Here is a 17228-nt window from a genome sequence, read left to right as displayed (position 1 = left end):
GACAAATGGATGATCCCACTGCAGATAAATGGAGCATTAGTTACATTGAAACTGGACACTGGGGCAAAAGCAAACTTAATCAGTATGAGTGACATTAACAATATGAAAGAAAAGCCCAAAATACAGAAAAAGTCAGTACTACTGAAGGACTATAATGGACAGAAAATAGATAGCTTAGGTGTATGCGGACTTAAAGTGACAGTCAAAGACAAAGTGCATCATCTCATGTTTTCTGTTGTGGCTGAAAGACTTGATTCGATACTAGGTGACAAAGCTTGTGAAGACTTAGAACTGGTCAAGAGAGTCTACCGTATAAACTGTGCCATAAGCAGACCAGATGACTCAGGTGATGAAGCAGAGAGCCCATCAAGGATGAAAAGGCCAAAGGGTATCCATGTCTTCAAAAAGCCTAGTTTCTCCAAGAAGAAAGAAAAATACTTTAAGGTCAAAGAGAAGCCAAAGGAAGAAAAGCACAAAGAGGAAAAACACAAGGAGAAAAAGTCCAAAGATATAACCGCAGTGGAAAGAGAAAAAGAAAAAGAAGAAGCCTGCACCAGAGCAGGAAGCAGTTCCGGTGGATACTCCTTCTTCCCTCAGGCCAATCTTTGGTGTTTCATTAGCCGAGGCTGCTGAGAGGACTATGCTGTATGATGGGATCCAGCTGCCAGCAGTTTTTCGAGAGTGCATTGACTACATTGAGAGTTATGGCATGAAGAGTGAAGGAAACACTGAAACCCTCTCCAAGCAAAGATCGCAAGGAGACCTCGATCTATACAAGAGCAGATTGATGACAATGCCGCAACTGCATCTTGTCATTCACCGCCAGAACAATCTCATGAAGACACATCAGACTTACCCGTGTTGAGAAGATCCACACGTGAAGTAAAAGAGCCTGATAGACTTAATCTTTGAGTACAATGTAAAGCTTTGAAAATGTGTTGACTGTTTTGAAAATGTTTATGTTTATAGAGCCCTAACAAAAGTGTTACTGATATTATCTTTATTGTTTTCTTGAAAGTTGATTGATATTGATTTTGTTAAACCTCAAAGAAAGGGGGATGTAGTGATCAATAACATGTCATTCTATAGTGGACACTAGGTGGAGCCGTAGAGCTGTATGTATAAGACTACACTACCCAGCTGTATGTAGATTAAGACTACATTATCCATGAGGCACTAGGCTACCCACAAGGCAACAGTCAAGATGGCAGCCTGCACACAGGAGCACACATGCTGCATCTCTACAGATACTGTACCTAGAGAACGTGTACTGAATAAATGACTAGCTAGAAGCTAGCTGTGTTCATAATAAGAATGTCTATTTATTAATGAACATAACAGGCTTGACAGGGTAGATGCAGGGGGGATGTTTCCCCTGGCTGAGGAGTCTAGAACCAGGGGTCACAGTCTCAGAATAAGGGGTCAGCCATTTAGGACTGAGATGAGGAGAAATCTCTTCACTCAGAGGGTGGTGAATCTTTGGAATTCTCTACCCCAGAGGGCTGTGGATGCTCAGTTGTTGAGTATATTCAAGACAGAGATCAATAGATTTTTGGATATTAAGGGATCAAGGGAACGGGGTGCAGGAAGGTGGAGTTGAGGTAGAAGATCAGCCATGATCTTACTGAATGGCGGAGCAGGCTCGAAGGGCCGAATGGCCGACTCCTGCTCCTATTATGTTCTTATATCGGCCTTGATATTAACAGGAGGGCGGAAAGGGTGTGGGAGAACCCAATTGTGGTCAATGAACCCACCGGGAACATGGAGGGCCTTACTTCTCCGACTCCCACACGACACGCGGCCAGATCGACTAGCTGGCTGGCGGGCGGGAGTCGGGATTTTGCTACATCAGGCACCGTCTCTAGTTTCTGTGTGATCTGTGTGCTTTGAAATAACTCAACTGAAAAGTTAAAAATAAAAATAACCTTTCAACGTGTGCTGCAGTTTATTGCTCATAGCTTCCGACTTGCTGTGGCCATGTCTCCATAATGTATGTGTTACCCTCTTTCTTGATATTTCCCATGGGGGTTGTTCACTGAGGAAGTCGCCACTTTAATGATCTCCCCTATTTTAGTAGCTCAGAGTGTGGCACAAATTCTACCGCCGAGGCAGACCTGGGCACTGCTCCAGCTTCTGGAGTCATCCCGCTGCCTAAACATTCCAGTTTTTAGGCTCCACACTCTGGCCAGACAGAATGTCTAAATTGAAGGTCTGTGATGAGCCAGTGAGAGTGAGAGTAGCCTTACTGAGCAGGCCTGGATTCCTGAAACACTCACTGGTGAAAATGTTTTCATTCAGAGAAGTTTGTTCTACCAACATCTTGAGAGTTATAAATTTTTATTCTTGGTGCTTGTGATTGCTTTACTAATGTTTTCATCAGTCATGCAGTGCTGGACCCATTGATCAACAAGCCGTGTATTATAGATAATCCGGGTAGAACATTTGCTACAAATTACATGTGCATTTAGATCCAGTCACCTAAATCGATTATTGATGTTACTTCAGGAGTTATCACAAACTGCTTGCTGGTGCTGAAGACAATCAATGATTTGAGTAGCTTTTAGTCAAAAAGGGCATTTCAAAAATCAAAAAAATTAATTTTACCTCCACAGCCATTTCCTGGAAGTTGCTCCCAGCCCAATTTACGATATCTCCCAGACGAAAAATTGGACAATATGAGTTTCTTGTTTTGTCATATCGGCAATTTTTCAGATATGATTGATCACTGGTATCCAGAACGTTATTCCTGTAACAGAACACAATCAACATTTTTAGAATTGTTCGATCTACCGATTACCTAACAGCTCTCGATGTCTTGGGATGCCTTAAAAACACAATAATTACCTAGAGTTAGTTGAGTTTGAATTGATGAAATAGCCAAGAACATAACATAATGCTTAGTTAGTGTAGAATATATTAGATAATGGAAGCCATGAAGTGTTGACTGTGGTAAAACTACACAGTTTTCTTCAACTGACTATATGCCAGAGATTCATCCCAATTCAAAAGTTGAGAACTTTTTTCACCCAGAGGGTGGTGGGGGTCTGGAACTCACTGCCTGAAAGGGTGGTCGAGGCAGAAACCCTCATCACATTTTAAAAGTACCTGGATATGCACTTGAAGTGCCGTAACCTGCAGGGCTATGGACCAAGAGCTGGAAAGTGCGATTAGGCTGGAGAGCTCTTTTTCGGCCGGTGCAGACACGATGGGCTGAATGGCCTCCTTCTGTGCCGTAAATTTTTATGATTTATGATTGGTTTCCAATCATAGTGCAAAGTGTTACAAATGTATGAATTACTTAGAATTACAGCACAGAAACAGGCCATTCGGCCCAACTAGTCTGTGTTGGTGTTTATGCTCCACACGAGTCTCCTCCCATTCATCTGCTTCATCTCAGCCTTTCAGCATATCTTTCTATTCCCTTTTCTCTCATATACTGGTCTAGTTTCCTTTTGAAAGCATCTAAGCTATTTACCTCAACCACTTCCTGTGGTAGCGAGTTCCACATTCTAACCACTCCCTGAGTAAAGACATTTCTCCTTATTTCCCTATTGGATTTATTAGTAACTATCCTTTATTTATGGGCCCTAGTTTTGGATTATTACCTCCAGTTCATCCATTTTGCTTTGAATACTACGTACATTGCTGCACAAACAGTTTAAATTGTTTTATTTATTATTCCTCTCTCTTTGTTTTTAGTAGTTATTTTACCTTTGTGCTCTATGACTTCATCTGATCTCTGGCCATTCATGTTATCCTTATTCCTTCCTTTGGTTTATCCTTTACTCTCTTTTCCGGATTCTTTTATTGTTAGGTTTCTGTAATTTCTAGCAGTTCCCTTCCCCCTTGTTATTAGTTTGAAGTCTTATTTACAGACCCAGTTATCCTATCTGCTAGGACCTTGGTCTCAGCTCAGTTCTGGTGCAGTCCTTCCCAATGGTACAGCTCCTTCCTGTCCCAGTATTGGTGTCAATGTCCCATGAAATGGAACCCCTCTTTCACACCACTCCTTTAGCCACACGTTGACTTTCTTAATCTGTTTGTCCTTATGCCAATTTGCACGTGGCTCGGATAATAATCCTGAGATTATTCCGTGAGGTTCTGCTGTTCAATTTAACTCCTAACTCCTGGGCCGCGATTTTGCCGGCACTCAGAGAGGCGGGTCAGATGTTAAAGTCCTATTGGTGGACGGCAGGTCACGAACCCGCTGTCAACCCGCCTCCAAACAGTCTTCCCAAGTGTCGGGTCCCCGATCTGGGAATGGACCTGACACCTAGCGGAGGGAAATGGATTAAAGGCAATTACCTGCCTATTAACAGGTTCTTGTCAGTAGTGTTCAGCCTGTTTTTCGATTTTCCCGCTTCTAGGTCGGGTTTCCCGACGTCCGGACACCACATCAGGTAAATGTTGTGAGTCCGGTGTAATGTTTGTGAAAAGATGACAGCTGCAGAAGTGGTGTGAAGGATCCAATGTTGCACATGGGTGATTTTCAGAGCAAAGAAAATGTTGGTTACTGCATAGATTTCTTTATCTTACAAGTTTTTAAATCCAACTATATGTCCAGTGCCATCTCATTGGGAGAACCTCTCTCACCAGTGACAGATTGCTTCTGTCATCTCACCTGCAGCTGCCATCTATTCCAGCATATGGAGGGAGTCATTGGAGAGCCTGTGTGCAAGAGTGCACCTTTGTGCAGTGATGCTGTCAAACACTGAGAAATCAACTGTCAAAATAAAATTGTGCATGGTCCCTTTAAGGAAACCGGCATATGACGCATCATCAAATGACGTCATCAGCCCAGTTTCCTGTTAATTGGCTGGTAAGCCCGCAGGGCGGGGCTTAACAAGGTCAATCAAGGGAAAATCACATCTGTGGAGCGGAGGCAGCTGGGGGTGGGACCGGAATCCGGAAACCATCTGACACGCACCCATCCCGACACCAAATGCAAAGCCTGATCTCCCTTAGCAGGACCTCTTCCCCAATCTTTCCTATGACATTGGTTCTGACACAGGCCACAACAATTGGATCCTCCCCCTCCCTTTCCAGATTCTTTTCCAGCCGTTTTGGATGTCCCTTACCCTGGCACACACCTTTCGAGACTCTCAATCCTGAAAAAGAATAACATCTCTCCCCCTAATTATAGAATCCCCTATAACTGCAACCTTTCTACTCTGCACCTCCTCCCCTTGAACAACTCCTGCTCCATAGTGCTTGGTCGGCATTCTGGCTGTCTTTCCCAGTCCTTCTCCTTATCCTCACAGGTATTGAGTACTTTGCACCTGTTGGACAGGAGCAGTGTCTGCTGGACCTCCTTCATTACCTCTCCTATGTTACCCTTACCCACCTGCCTGATGGTCACACTCTCCCCTTCCTGCACCTGAGCTTTCCTCTGTTGTGTGACTGTACTCTGGAGTAAATTACCCAGTAAATCCTCCTCCTCTCCAGCTCAGACTCCATCTCGACGACTCTGAGCCGGAGTGCCTCGGGGCAGAGACATTTCTAGCGGATGTAACAATCTGGGACATTCTCATTGTCCACAAACTCCCATATACTACAATCCCGACACTGCCTGCATTGCCATGTCTAATGTATTTGTTTGTTATCTGCAGTTTATTTCTTGAACTAATTGGTCACTTGAGGTCCAGATTTATTAAACAGGTGGATTTAGCTTGGTGTTAAATAAATTAATTAGCTCCTGTGATTAACTACTTCACGATTTATCAGTTATTAGCATCTTTAAATGCAGTTAGAATTTAATCACTTAGCTCATTTTCCTTTAACTTACATTTACTTGCATTAATATTAAATCCTTACTAAGTCAAGCTTAACACTAATCACTAAAGTTACTAAACACACAAAGGGCTATCTAGATACTTGCTGAAATACTCCTCAGCGTCTGCTGCACCGCTCTGTGTTGATTATGACATCACTTTTTCTATTTCCTCCGGTGCGATTATTTACTGTTGCCCCTTGGTTTAAATTACTGAGCACCTCCTTCCCCTTCTGCACTGAATTTCCACTCTCACCAAATTCCCACTCAGTTTAGTAGATTCTCCCAGCTCTGTGCCACGCAGCTGTCTTAATGTAGCTTTAGTGATACGACATAGGAACAGGAGTAGGCCATTGAGCCCCTCAAGCCCTCATGGATGATCTGTGACCTAACTCCATATACCCGCCTTTGGCCCATATCCCTTAATACCTTTGGTTAACATTGATCTCAGGTTTAAAATTAACAATTGATCTAGCATCAATTGCCATTTACGGAAGAGAGTTCCAAACTTCTACCACCCTTTGTGTGAAGAAGTGTTTGCTAATTTCACTCTTGAAAGGTCTGGCTTTAAATTTTAGACTATGCCCCCTAATCCTAGACTCCCCAACCAGCGGAAATAGTTTCTCTCTATCTACCCTATCTGTTCCCCTTAATATCTTGAAAACTTCGATCAGATCACCCCATAACCTTCTATACTCTAGGGAATACAACCCTAATTTGTGTAATCTCTCCTCGTAATTTAACGCTTGGAGTCCGGGTATCATTCTGGTAATCCTACGCTGCACTCCCTCCAAGGCCAATATATCCTTCCTAAGGTGTGGTGCCCAGAACTGCTCACAGTGCTCCAGGTGTGGTCTAACCGGGGTTTTGTATAGCTGCATAACTTCTACCCCCTTGTATTCTAGTCCTCTAGATATAAAGGCCAGCATCCCATTAGCCTTTTTGATTATTTTCTGTACCTGTTCATGATATTTTAATGATCTATGTACCTGGACCCCCAAGTCTCTTTGGACCTCCACTGTTTTTAGCTTTTCACCATTTAGAAAGTACCCTGTTCTGTCCTTTTTAGATTCAAATTGGATGACCTCACATTTGCCTACACTGAAATCCATTTGCCACAGTTTTGCCCATTTACTTAATCTGTTGATATCCCTTTGTAATTTTATGCTTTCATCTAAACTGCCTACAATTCCACCTATCTTTGTGTCATCGGCAAATTTGGACAAATGATTTTCTATGCCATCATTGAAGTCGTTAATAAATACTGTGAATAGTTGAGGCCCCAACACAGATCCCTGCGGGTCACCACAAGTCACATCCTGCCAATTTGAGTACCTACCCATTATCCCTACTGCCTGTCTCCTGCCGCTTCGCCAATTTCCTAACCAGGTCAATAATTTGCCTTCAATTCCATGGGCTTCTACCTTAGTTAACAGTCTCTTATATGGGATTTTATCAAATGCTTTCTGGACGTCCATATAAATAACATCCATAGACATTCCCCTGTCCACTACTTTAGTCACCACCTCAAAAAATTCAATCAGGTTAGTCAGGCATGACCTACCTTTCACAAATCCACGCTGACTCTCTCTGATCAACTGAAAATTTTCGAGGTGTTCAGTCACCCTATTCTTAATTATACGCTCTCGCATTTTCCCGACAACAGATGTCAGGCTAACTGGTCTATAATTCCCTGGTTTCCTTCTCTCGCCATTCTTAAATAGCGGAGTGACATGTGCAATTTTCCAATCTAAAGGAACAGTTCCTGAATCACGAGAACTTTGGAAGATTATAGTTAGGGCATCTGCAATTTTTTTTTATTCGTTTATGAAACGTGGACGTCGCTGGCAAGGCCAGCATTTATTGCCAATCCCTAATTGCCCTTGAGAAGGTGGTGGTGAGCCGCCTTCTTGAACCGCTGCAGTCCATGTGGTGAAGGTACTCCCATGGTGCTGTTAGGGAGGGAGTTCCAGGATTTTGACCCAGCGACGATGAAGGATCAGCGATATACTTCTAAGTCAGGATGGTATTTGACATGGAGGGGAACTTGGAGGTGGTGGTGTTCCCATGCGCCTGCTGCCCTTGTCCTTCTAGGTGGTAGAGGTCACGGGTTTGGGAGGTGCTGCCGAAGAAGCCTTGGCGAGTTGCTGCAGTGCATCTTGTAGATGGTACACAGAGCAGCCACGGTACACCGGTGCTGGAGGGAGTGAATGTTTAAGGTGGTGGATGAGGTGCCAATCAAACGGGCTACTTTGTCTTGGATGGTGTTGAGCTTCTTGAGTATTGTTGGAGCTGTACTCATCCAGGCAAGTGGACAGTATTCCATCACACTCCTTACTTGTGCCTTGTAGAAGGTTGAAAGGCTTTGGGGAGTCAGGAGGTGAGACACTCACCGCAGAATACCTAGCCTCTGACCTGCTCTTGTTGCCAAGGTATTTATGTGGCTGGTCCTGTTAAGTTTCTGGTCAATGGTGGCCCCCAGGGTATTGATGGTGGGGGATTCAGCGATGGTAATGCCGTTGCATGTCAAGGGGAGGTGGTTAGACGCTCGCTTGTTGGAGATAGTCATTGCCTGGCACTTCTGTGGCGTGAATGTTACCTGCCACTTATCAGCCCAAGCCTGAACGTCATCCAGGTCTTGTTGCATGCAGGCATGGACTGCTTAATTATCTGAGGAGCTGTGAATGGCGCTGAACACTGTGCAGTCATCAGCGAACATCCCCATTTCTGACCTTATGCTGGAGGGAAGGTCATTGATGAAGCAGCTGAAAATGATTGGGCCTAGGACACTGCCCTGAGGAACTCCTGCAACGATGTCCTGGGGCTGTGATGATTGACCTTCAACCACCACAACCATCTTCCTTTGTGCTAGTATGACTCCAGCCAGTGGAGAGTTTTCCCCGATTCCCATTGACTTCAGTTTTACTAGTGCTCCGTGATGCCACACTCGGTCAAATGATGCCTTGATGTCAAGGGCAGTCACTCTCACCTCACCTCTGGAATTCAGCTCCTTTGTCCATGTTTGGACCAAGGCTGTAATGAGATCGGAAGCCGAGTAGTCTTGGCGGAGCCCAAATTGGGCATCAGTGAGCAGGTTATTGGTGAGTAAGTGCCGTTTGATAGCACTGTTGAAGACACCTTCCATCACTTTACTGATGATTGAGAGTAGACTGATGGGGTGGTAATTGGCCGGGTTGGATTTGTCCTGCTTTTTGTGGACAGGACATACCTGGGCAGTTTTCCACATTGTCGGATAGATGCCAGTGTTGCAGCTGTGCTGCAACAGCTTGGCTAGAGGCGCGGCTAGTTCTGGATCACAAGTCTTCAGCACAATAGCTGGAATGTGCTCACCTACTTCCTTTAAAACCCTGGGATGGAAACCATCTGGTCCTGGGGATTTGTCACTCTTTAGTGCCATTATTTACTTCATTACTGTTATTTTACTTACATTAATTTTATTGAGTCCCTGTCCCTGATTCAATATTAGTTTCCTTGGGATTTCCGGCATGCTATCCGTCCTCTACTGTAAATACTGACGCAAAATAATTATTCAACATGTACGCCATTTCCTTATTATCATTGACAGTATCACCGCTATCAGTTTTTGAGGGGTCAATATTGCTCCTGACCACCCTCTTCCTAATATAATTGTGAACATTTTGTGTGTTGATTTTGATATCCCTTGCAAGTTTCTTTTCATACTCCCTTTGTGTAGCTCTTACTATTTAAGCCTTCAGTTCACTTAGGATTTCTACTGCGATACTATGGATGCAAAAATGATAACTTATTTTGAGTATGCAGAAAAAAACGCATAAGATCCCAGCAATGAAATCCTGATTCAGTGTCTGAACTCCCGGCAATTATGCTATGGCTTTGGTTTGTTGTAGTTTGCCATTAAAAAATTGAGGAGGTTACATCAAATATACAGCCCAGAAATGAGCCATTTGGCCCAACTAGTCTGTGCTGGTTATAATTTCATGTTTGGAACATAAGTGCTATTAATGTCAAAGGGGGAAAAATTCGGTATAGCCCTGTTTGGGGCGCCGATATCGGCCGTGCGCAAAATTTAGCGCCTGGTGCTAATTATCGTCTCCGACTGCAAACTTGGCTTTTATCGCCCCTGGAGGTGATTGGAGCGCTAAATCAGGCGCTACATACCTCTCTTAAGGCGCTAAGGCCGATGAGCGAGGCGCTACCTCAGAGGGCAGGCATAGCGCAGGTGCTGTCAGTTAGCGATTGAACACAGACACACTGGCGCCGGTCAGTTCTTAAAGGGGAGGGTCAATCTTGCTCTGCAGCCACACCCTGCTCATTGGAGCCTTGAATCTCGGCCTGGGCAGATCTGTGGCTAAATCTTGCAGCCAAGGACTATGGAGAGGGCCAGGGAGCAAGCACAGTGCTTCAGTGAGCAAGCCTTGGAGGCTCTGGTTGGCGCGGTGGAGCGCAGAAGATCTATACTGTACCCAGAGAGTGGCAGGAGGCCTTTGCCACGTGAGTACAGAAGAGTGTGGAGGGAGGTGGCTCAGAGAGTCTCCTCAAGCAGCATGGTGCCTAGGACCCATATCCAATGTAGGAAAAAGTTCAACGACCTCACTCGGGTCGTCAGGGTGAGTGCCTTTTTTTCAAAACCTCTCCATCCCTCCATCTCAACCTCACTTTATGGCCAGAGGGTCTTAAAAGCCCCAATGCCCAACACTCATCCAACACCTATGGCCCTTTCATCAAACACACACGCACATTCCACACTTTGCATACAGTAAGGGCTATTCAACTATGGGAGGCATTTCAGGCAAGACCATGGCTGTATATTTACTCAGACGCCGTCCTTTTTCTGGCAGGCCAAGCTATCTCATAATAGGAGACAGCAGCAACGGACGGGTGGAGGGCGGCCTCAGCTGCAACCCCTCAGTGATCTTGAGGTGCGCGTCCAGAGGATTGTGGCAAGCCGGGTGATTGGTCCCGTCGCCACTGGAGACGCCGACCCCGTTCTGGACAGCAATGGTAACGTCATCACCTTTTTGTCCTCTCTCCTTCCACTTGTTCCTCACAACACCAGCCTTTGACACTTTCAATCCAAATGACTAAATCGCTGCACTCATGCCTCCCTTGCTGCCACCCTGTCCTCACGCTAAAGCCACTCTTGTACCTCTCTGCTTTCAGATGGTGACTCACCAGGTGAGGAGATGGGCCCTCAAGCTGCCAGTGGGAGTGAAGCTGAAGGCGAGGAGGAAGAGGAAGCCGGAGCATCAGCGCCACCCTCTCCCGAGGAAGTCCATGCATACACTGGGAACACGCCTTCCCTGGAGGGGAGCAGGGGGGAATGGTCTGATGAGGGTGAAGCTTCAGGACCCAGCGGGCTGCAGCAACGCGATGGGGGTAGGGAAGCTCGGGGGCCTTCTCCCAGAGGGAGAGTATGGCATCGAGTCCTGCTGCACTGGACACAGAGGAGGAGCGGGTCCTCACTGAAATGAGCGCCCAGGCGGAGTACAGGCACACTGAGCTCATGGCTGCAGTGGCAAGGGTGCCCGAATCCATTGAATCACTGGCAAGGGGTGTGGAGAACTTCGCTGTAGCACAGGTGGATGCCACGCAAATGTTTAGTGCTGCAATGCAGTCACTGGCTGCTCTCACGCAGACTCAGATCGAGGCCACGCGAGCACTGACTGCTGCCATCCTCGCTGGTTTGGACACATTTCCCCGGGGCAGGCCAGCAATCTGTGCTCCAGCAGATTGCTCCGGATGCTGAAGTGCTGCCCCGTGGGAGTGCCAGTGTGTCGGTCGAGCAGAGAGTTGCTGTCCTCTCTCAAGATGACAGCATTCCTGCTGCCACCACTGTCACTTCTCCACTGCACTTGCCACCGCCTGTAGGACAGACTGCTGCCACCCATGCAGAGTTGGTGCAGTCTGCAGCCAGGCCCTCCAGGCCCAGAGCTGGTCGAGGCCGTCCTTCAAGGGCATCTGCAGTCTCAGGTTGTGACAATCAGCAGCCTTCCACCAGCCTTGCTCCAGCCACTGGGGTCCCATTACGGAGGAGCTGCAGGGTGGGAAGGGGGGAATTTCGCAAGGGAAGGAGATCACCCTCGAAGGGCAAAAAGTAGGAGGTGTGACAAAATGTTGTTCATTGTTTCATTAAAGGCCGATGTAATGTATACAACATTGAAGGGACTACTTTGTATTGCGGATGTATATCCTTAGTTGCGAGCGTATATAACAGGCGCGTATCGATTTGTACAGTCAGTGCCGAAGTTCCAGTTACCCAGTAAAGATCACTTGAAGTTACTCTCAGTCTCTGCTGTTTTATTATTTTATGTAGTTGTGTATAGCAGTACAAACACAACAAATTGGCGACGAGAATTATGAACCTACGTCTTCCTATTCTGGCATCGCATCCAGAGGACACCGAAACTTGGAAGAAAGGAGCGAGAAGGCAGAGAAAACGGAGCACGCTTGCTAAGCTAGGCTGGGGATACGTAAGTCAAGTGAAAAGTGCACAGAAAAGACATACTTGCTCTCGAGTCAGTACAAAGAAGGTTCACTCGGTTAATCCCGGGGATGAGGGGATGGACATATGAGGAGAGGTTGAGTAGATTGGGACTCTACTCATTGGAGTTCAGAAGAATGAGAGGCGATCTTATTGAAACATATAAGATTGTGAAGGGATCGGATCGGGTGGATGCGGCGAGGATGTTCCCGATGATGGGTGAAACTAGAACTAGGGGGCATAGTCTTAGAATAAGGGGCTGCTCTTTCAAAACTGAGATGAGGAGGAACTACTTCACTCAGAGGGTGGTAGGTCCATGGAATATGCTGCCCCAAAAAGCTGTAGAAGCTACATCATTACATAAATTTAAAACAGAAATAGACAGTTTCCTAGAAGTAAAGGGAATAAAGGGTTATGGGGAGCGGGCAGGAATTTGGACATGAGTCTAGGTTCGGATCGGTCATGGCCCTGTGGGTAGCAGAGTGGGCCCAGGGGCCATGTAGCCTGATCCTGCTCCTATTTCGTGTGTCTAATTCTGTTAGATTCAGGAGATGGTTCTGTGATAGTAGATTGGCGGTTAGGATCAGATCAGCCATGATCTTATTGAATGGCGGAGCAGGCTCGAGGGGCCGATTGGCCTACTCCTGCTCCTATTTCTTATGTTCTTATGACTTGCATGACGCTAGCTAACTGGTAAAGAAAGAAAAACGGGTTTGGAAAAAAAAATGGCAATGATTGGCACGATTGCAGCATTTGATAGCAGCATTGAAGACTGGGCAACTTACATTGAAAGAGTGGAGTTGTACTGTGAGGCTAACGGAGTGGGGGTAGAAAAGAAAGCCACTGTTTTGCTGAGTGTTATGGGCGCGAAGACATACGGGCTACTACGTAGTTTATTAACCCCTGAAAAGCCAGCAAACAAAACATTCAAACAAATAGTGGACACACTCCAAGACCATTTAAGCCCCAGACCACTGCTCATAGCCAAAAGATTTAAATTCCATAAACAGAACCAGAGCAAAAATGAAAGCATTTCTGAATATTTGGCAAGTTGCGCAAATTATCAGAACATTGCCAATTTGGAGTGGGCTTATCAGACGCATTGAGAGACAGATTTGTGTGTGGCATGCAAAATGAAAGCACACAAAAGAAGATCTTGTCTGAAAAAGATCTCACCTTGGAGAAGGCTCTAAGTATTGCAATTTCAATGGAAGCAGCAGCACGTGGCACTTTAGAAATTCAACAAAAATCCCTGGAATATTCCACTAACAAAATGTCACTGAAACAAGAAGTGCTATCGCTGTGGTAAAATGTCACATGACCACAATGACTGTTGATTTAAAGACAAAGGTTGCAGACAATGTGGCAAACGAGGGCACATTGAAAGGGTCTGCAAAGCAAAGAAGCAGAAAACTGATACAAAGGCACACCAAGTGACTGAAAACAAGAAACCTTTCAAAGATAGATACAAGAAGGTACACTACGTGACTGGAGACAGTTCAGATAAAGAAAAAAGTGACACAGACCCAGAGGAAGAGGATCTGGCTTGTCTAAAACTACACAGTGTGAAAGAAACAGAGGATCACAGAATAATATGGGTTACTCCAGAAGTGGCAGGAGTTAGGCTGAAAATGGAGTTGGACACAGGCTCAGCTTTAACAGTGATCTCTGTACATGACTACAAATGACTGTTTTCACACATACCGCTAAGGCCAACTAAAGTACTGTTAAAGACATACACAGGACAAAGAGTGTGCCCCAAAGGTAAAATAAAAGTGACAGTGACATACAAAGAAAAAAAAATACTGCAATTGAACCTCTATGTAGTGGAAAATGGAGGACCACCATTGCTGGGACGCGAATGGCTCAGGAAAATACTGCTGGATTGGTACACCATCCAAGCACTGTTTGTGTCAGCAAAGGAGGACAGCAACGCCACTCCTGAGAGACTGTCACAAATACTCTCTGACTCTCAGGAAGTGTTCAAGAAGGGAATAGGAACACTTAAGGGCATGAAAGCAAAAATTAAGATTGAGGAGAACGCAAATCCAAAGTTCCATAAGGCCAGACCAGTGCCTTATGCAATTCGCCCATCAGTAGAAGCAGAGCTGGAGAACTTGGAGCAGTTAGGGGTCCTGTCCAAGGTGGATTGGAGTGAATGGGCCACACCTATAGTTCCAGTGATGAAGAAAACCTCCAGCACAAAACCAGGAAAGCCAAGAAAAGTGCGCATCTGTGGAGACTTTAAAGTGACTGTTAACCCAGTCCTCCACACAGTACAGTACCCATTGCCTCGCATTGAGGACATCTTTGCTTCATTGTCAAGAGGGGAATGCTTCACAAAGATTGATTTGGCCCAGGCCTATCTCCAAATGGAAATTGATGATGCATCAAAGAAGTACCTGACAATAAATACGCACAAAGGCCTTTACCAGTACAATCGGCTGGTATTCGGAATAGCATCAGCTCCTGCAATCTGGCAAAGGGCAATGGACCAAGTCCTGCAGGGGATCCCAGGTACTCAGTGTTATCTTGATGACATCATTACTGGCAAGAATGACAACGACCACCTTTCCAACCTTGAACAGGTGCTCATCAGGTTACGGGAGTATGGGCTCCGAGCGAACCGAGACAAGTGTGAGTTTTTCAAAAAGGAAATCTCATACTGTGGACATGTGATTGACAAGGACGGTTTACACAAGTCTCCAGACAAGATTGAAGCTGTGATTAATGCACCAACACCTGAAAATGTGTCTCAGTTGAGATCATATCTTGGACTGGTGAACTACTATCACAAGTTCTTGCCCAACCTATCCACAGTGTTACATCCACTAAATGCACTGCTACAGACAGGGTCACAATGGAAGTGGAGTGACAGCTGTGAACAAGCTTTTCAAGAGAGTAAAAGACTCATTACTTCAGAAAAGGTGCTAGCTCACTTTGACCCATCCTTACCTATTCGACTGGCATGTGATGCTTCACCCCATGGCATTGGTGCCGTGTTGTCACATAAGTTCCCAGACGGCTCAGAAAGACCAATAGCCTTTGCGTCAAGATCATTGACTACAGCTGAATGCAATTATGCACAGATTCACCGAGAGGCCCTCAGCCTTGTGTGGGGAGTCAAGAAATTCAACCACTACTTGTATGGTCAACAGTTTACACTGTTAACTGACCACCAGCCTCTCGTTTCAATCTTCAACCCAAGGAAGGGCGTTCCAGTGATGACGGCACAACGGTTGCAGCGATGGTCACTCTTCCTAGGGGCTCACCTGTATGATATTGAATACAAGGGGACCAAGCAACATGGCAACGCCGATGGTTTGTCACGTTTACCACTGCCGACCTCAGAGAGAACTACAACAGTTGACTCAGCAGAGGTATTTCACACAACAATAGTTGAGCAGCTACCAGTGACAAACTCCCTCACTGAAAGAGAAACACGCAATGACCCTACATTGTCAAAAGTTTATGACATCACTGTGAAGGGATGGCCAGCGCATGGTGACTCATTGTTTCCAGCATTCTCAGCTAGGAGGGAGCAGCTATCAGTGTGTCGAGGAACACTGATGTGCGGCTCACGAGTTGTGATTCCTCCCAAGTTTCATAACTGAGTGCTAGATGAACTGCATGAAGGCCACTTAGGTACGGTAAAGATGAAAAGCCTTGCCCGTGGTTACGTGTGGTGGCCAGGAATTGAAAAACAGATCGAGGACCTGACAAAGAGCTGCTCAGGATGTCAAAAGGTCCAGAACGCAGCACCACAAGCCCCTCTCCATCCATGGGAATGGCCCTCATCACCATGGCAACATGTGCACATCGACTTTGCTGGACCGTTCATGGACTCCATGTTCTTGATTGCGGTCGATGCACATTCCAAATGGCTCGAGGTCATTAAAATGAAATTAACTACATCTGAAAAGACCATTTCAGTTCTGAGGACCATGTTCGCTAGAAATGGACTACCAGAACAAATCTGCACAGACAATGGACGACAATTTGTCTCTGACGAATTCCAAAGGTTCACGAGGAAAAATGGAATCAAGCACTACACATCTGCCCCGTACCATCCAGCTACAAATAGCTTGGCAGAAAGATTCGTACAGACTTTCAAGAAGGCCATCAAAGCAATGTACAGCGAGAATCTACCACTGCAACACAAGATAGACAAATTCCTCTTTGCTTATCGGAATGCAGTACACGCAGCCACTAATCAGACTCCAGCGATGATGTTTCTGAACAGGAACCTGAGATCTCGCATGGACCTTCTTAAACCGAATGTATGTCGTGATGTAGAGAACAAACAGTTCAAACATTTGAATGCTAAGCCAACAAGAAGCTTCAGTGTGGGACAGTCAGTTCTTGCTCGTGATTTCCGGATGGAAAAGTGGCAACCAGGTACAATATCCACAAGAGAGGGACCACTGATGTATACTGTGAATGTGGGAGAGAACGTTTTGAGACGTCATGTGGACCAAATTCTGGACGTTCAGGTGGAAAACACCCCTATACCTCGCCCAGACTCACCTGACATGGAAACAGACACTCCTGATTCATTAGCATCAGCACCAGCCTCATCCTCAGCGGAGAGCTCTACCTGTGCTGGTAGCTCATCTGATGCAACTGTACCTGTACAGTCTCATTCCCCAAAGCAAAAGAGTCTGGAGAGATGTTACCCAGAGAGGCAGAGGAGGCCTCCCCAGAGACTTGACTTGTAAAAGGGCTGTTGACAAAATAAAATGTTATGTTGGAATTTGAATTTTGTTACTGTAAAGACAGGCTCTGTATGTTAATTATAGAAATTTTGCATTAATATACTATTAAACTAAAGGGGGAGGAAGTGTAATGTATACAACATTGAAGGGACTACTTTGTATTGCGGATGTATATCCTTAGTTGCGAGCGTATATAACACGCGTATCGATTTGTACAGTCAGTGCCGAAGTTTCAGTTACCCAGTAAAGATCACTTGAAGTT

At 45.6% G+C, this 17228-nt stretch overlaps 1 protein-coding gene across 1 annotated transcript in view; it reads right to left on the bottom strand.

Annotated features, from left to right (window-relative positions):
* Positions 1 to 17228, bottom strand: part of p2rx5 (purinergic receptor P2X, ligand-gated ion channel, 5) — a 138303-nt gene that overhangs the window by 58575 nt on the left and 62500 nt on the right. The window contains exon 6 of the mRNA XM_085965103.1: positions 2605 to 2746. Within this exon, the coding sequence (XP_085821229.1) occupies positions 2605 to 2746 (142 nt within the window). The remainder of the gene's footprint in view (positions 1 to 2604; positions 2747 to 17228) is intronic.

Source organism: Somniosus microcephalus, chromosome 22 (genome assembly GCF_052327205.1).
Source record: "Somniosus microcephalus isolate GS21.2 chromosome 22, FLI_Smic_1.0, whole genome shotgun sequence".
NCBI classification, from domain to species: domain Eukaryota; kingdom Metazoa; phylum Chordata; class Chondrichthyes; order Squaliformes; family Somniosidae; genus Somniosus; species Somniosus microcephalus.
Note: the sequence above shows the minus strand (reverse complement) of the source record. Positions and strands in the feature narration are given on the sequence as shown.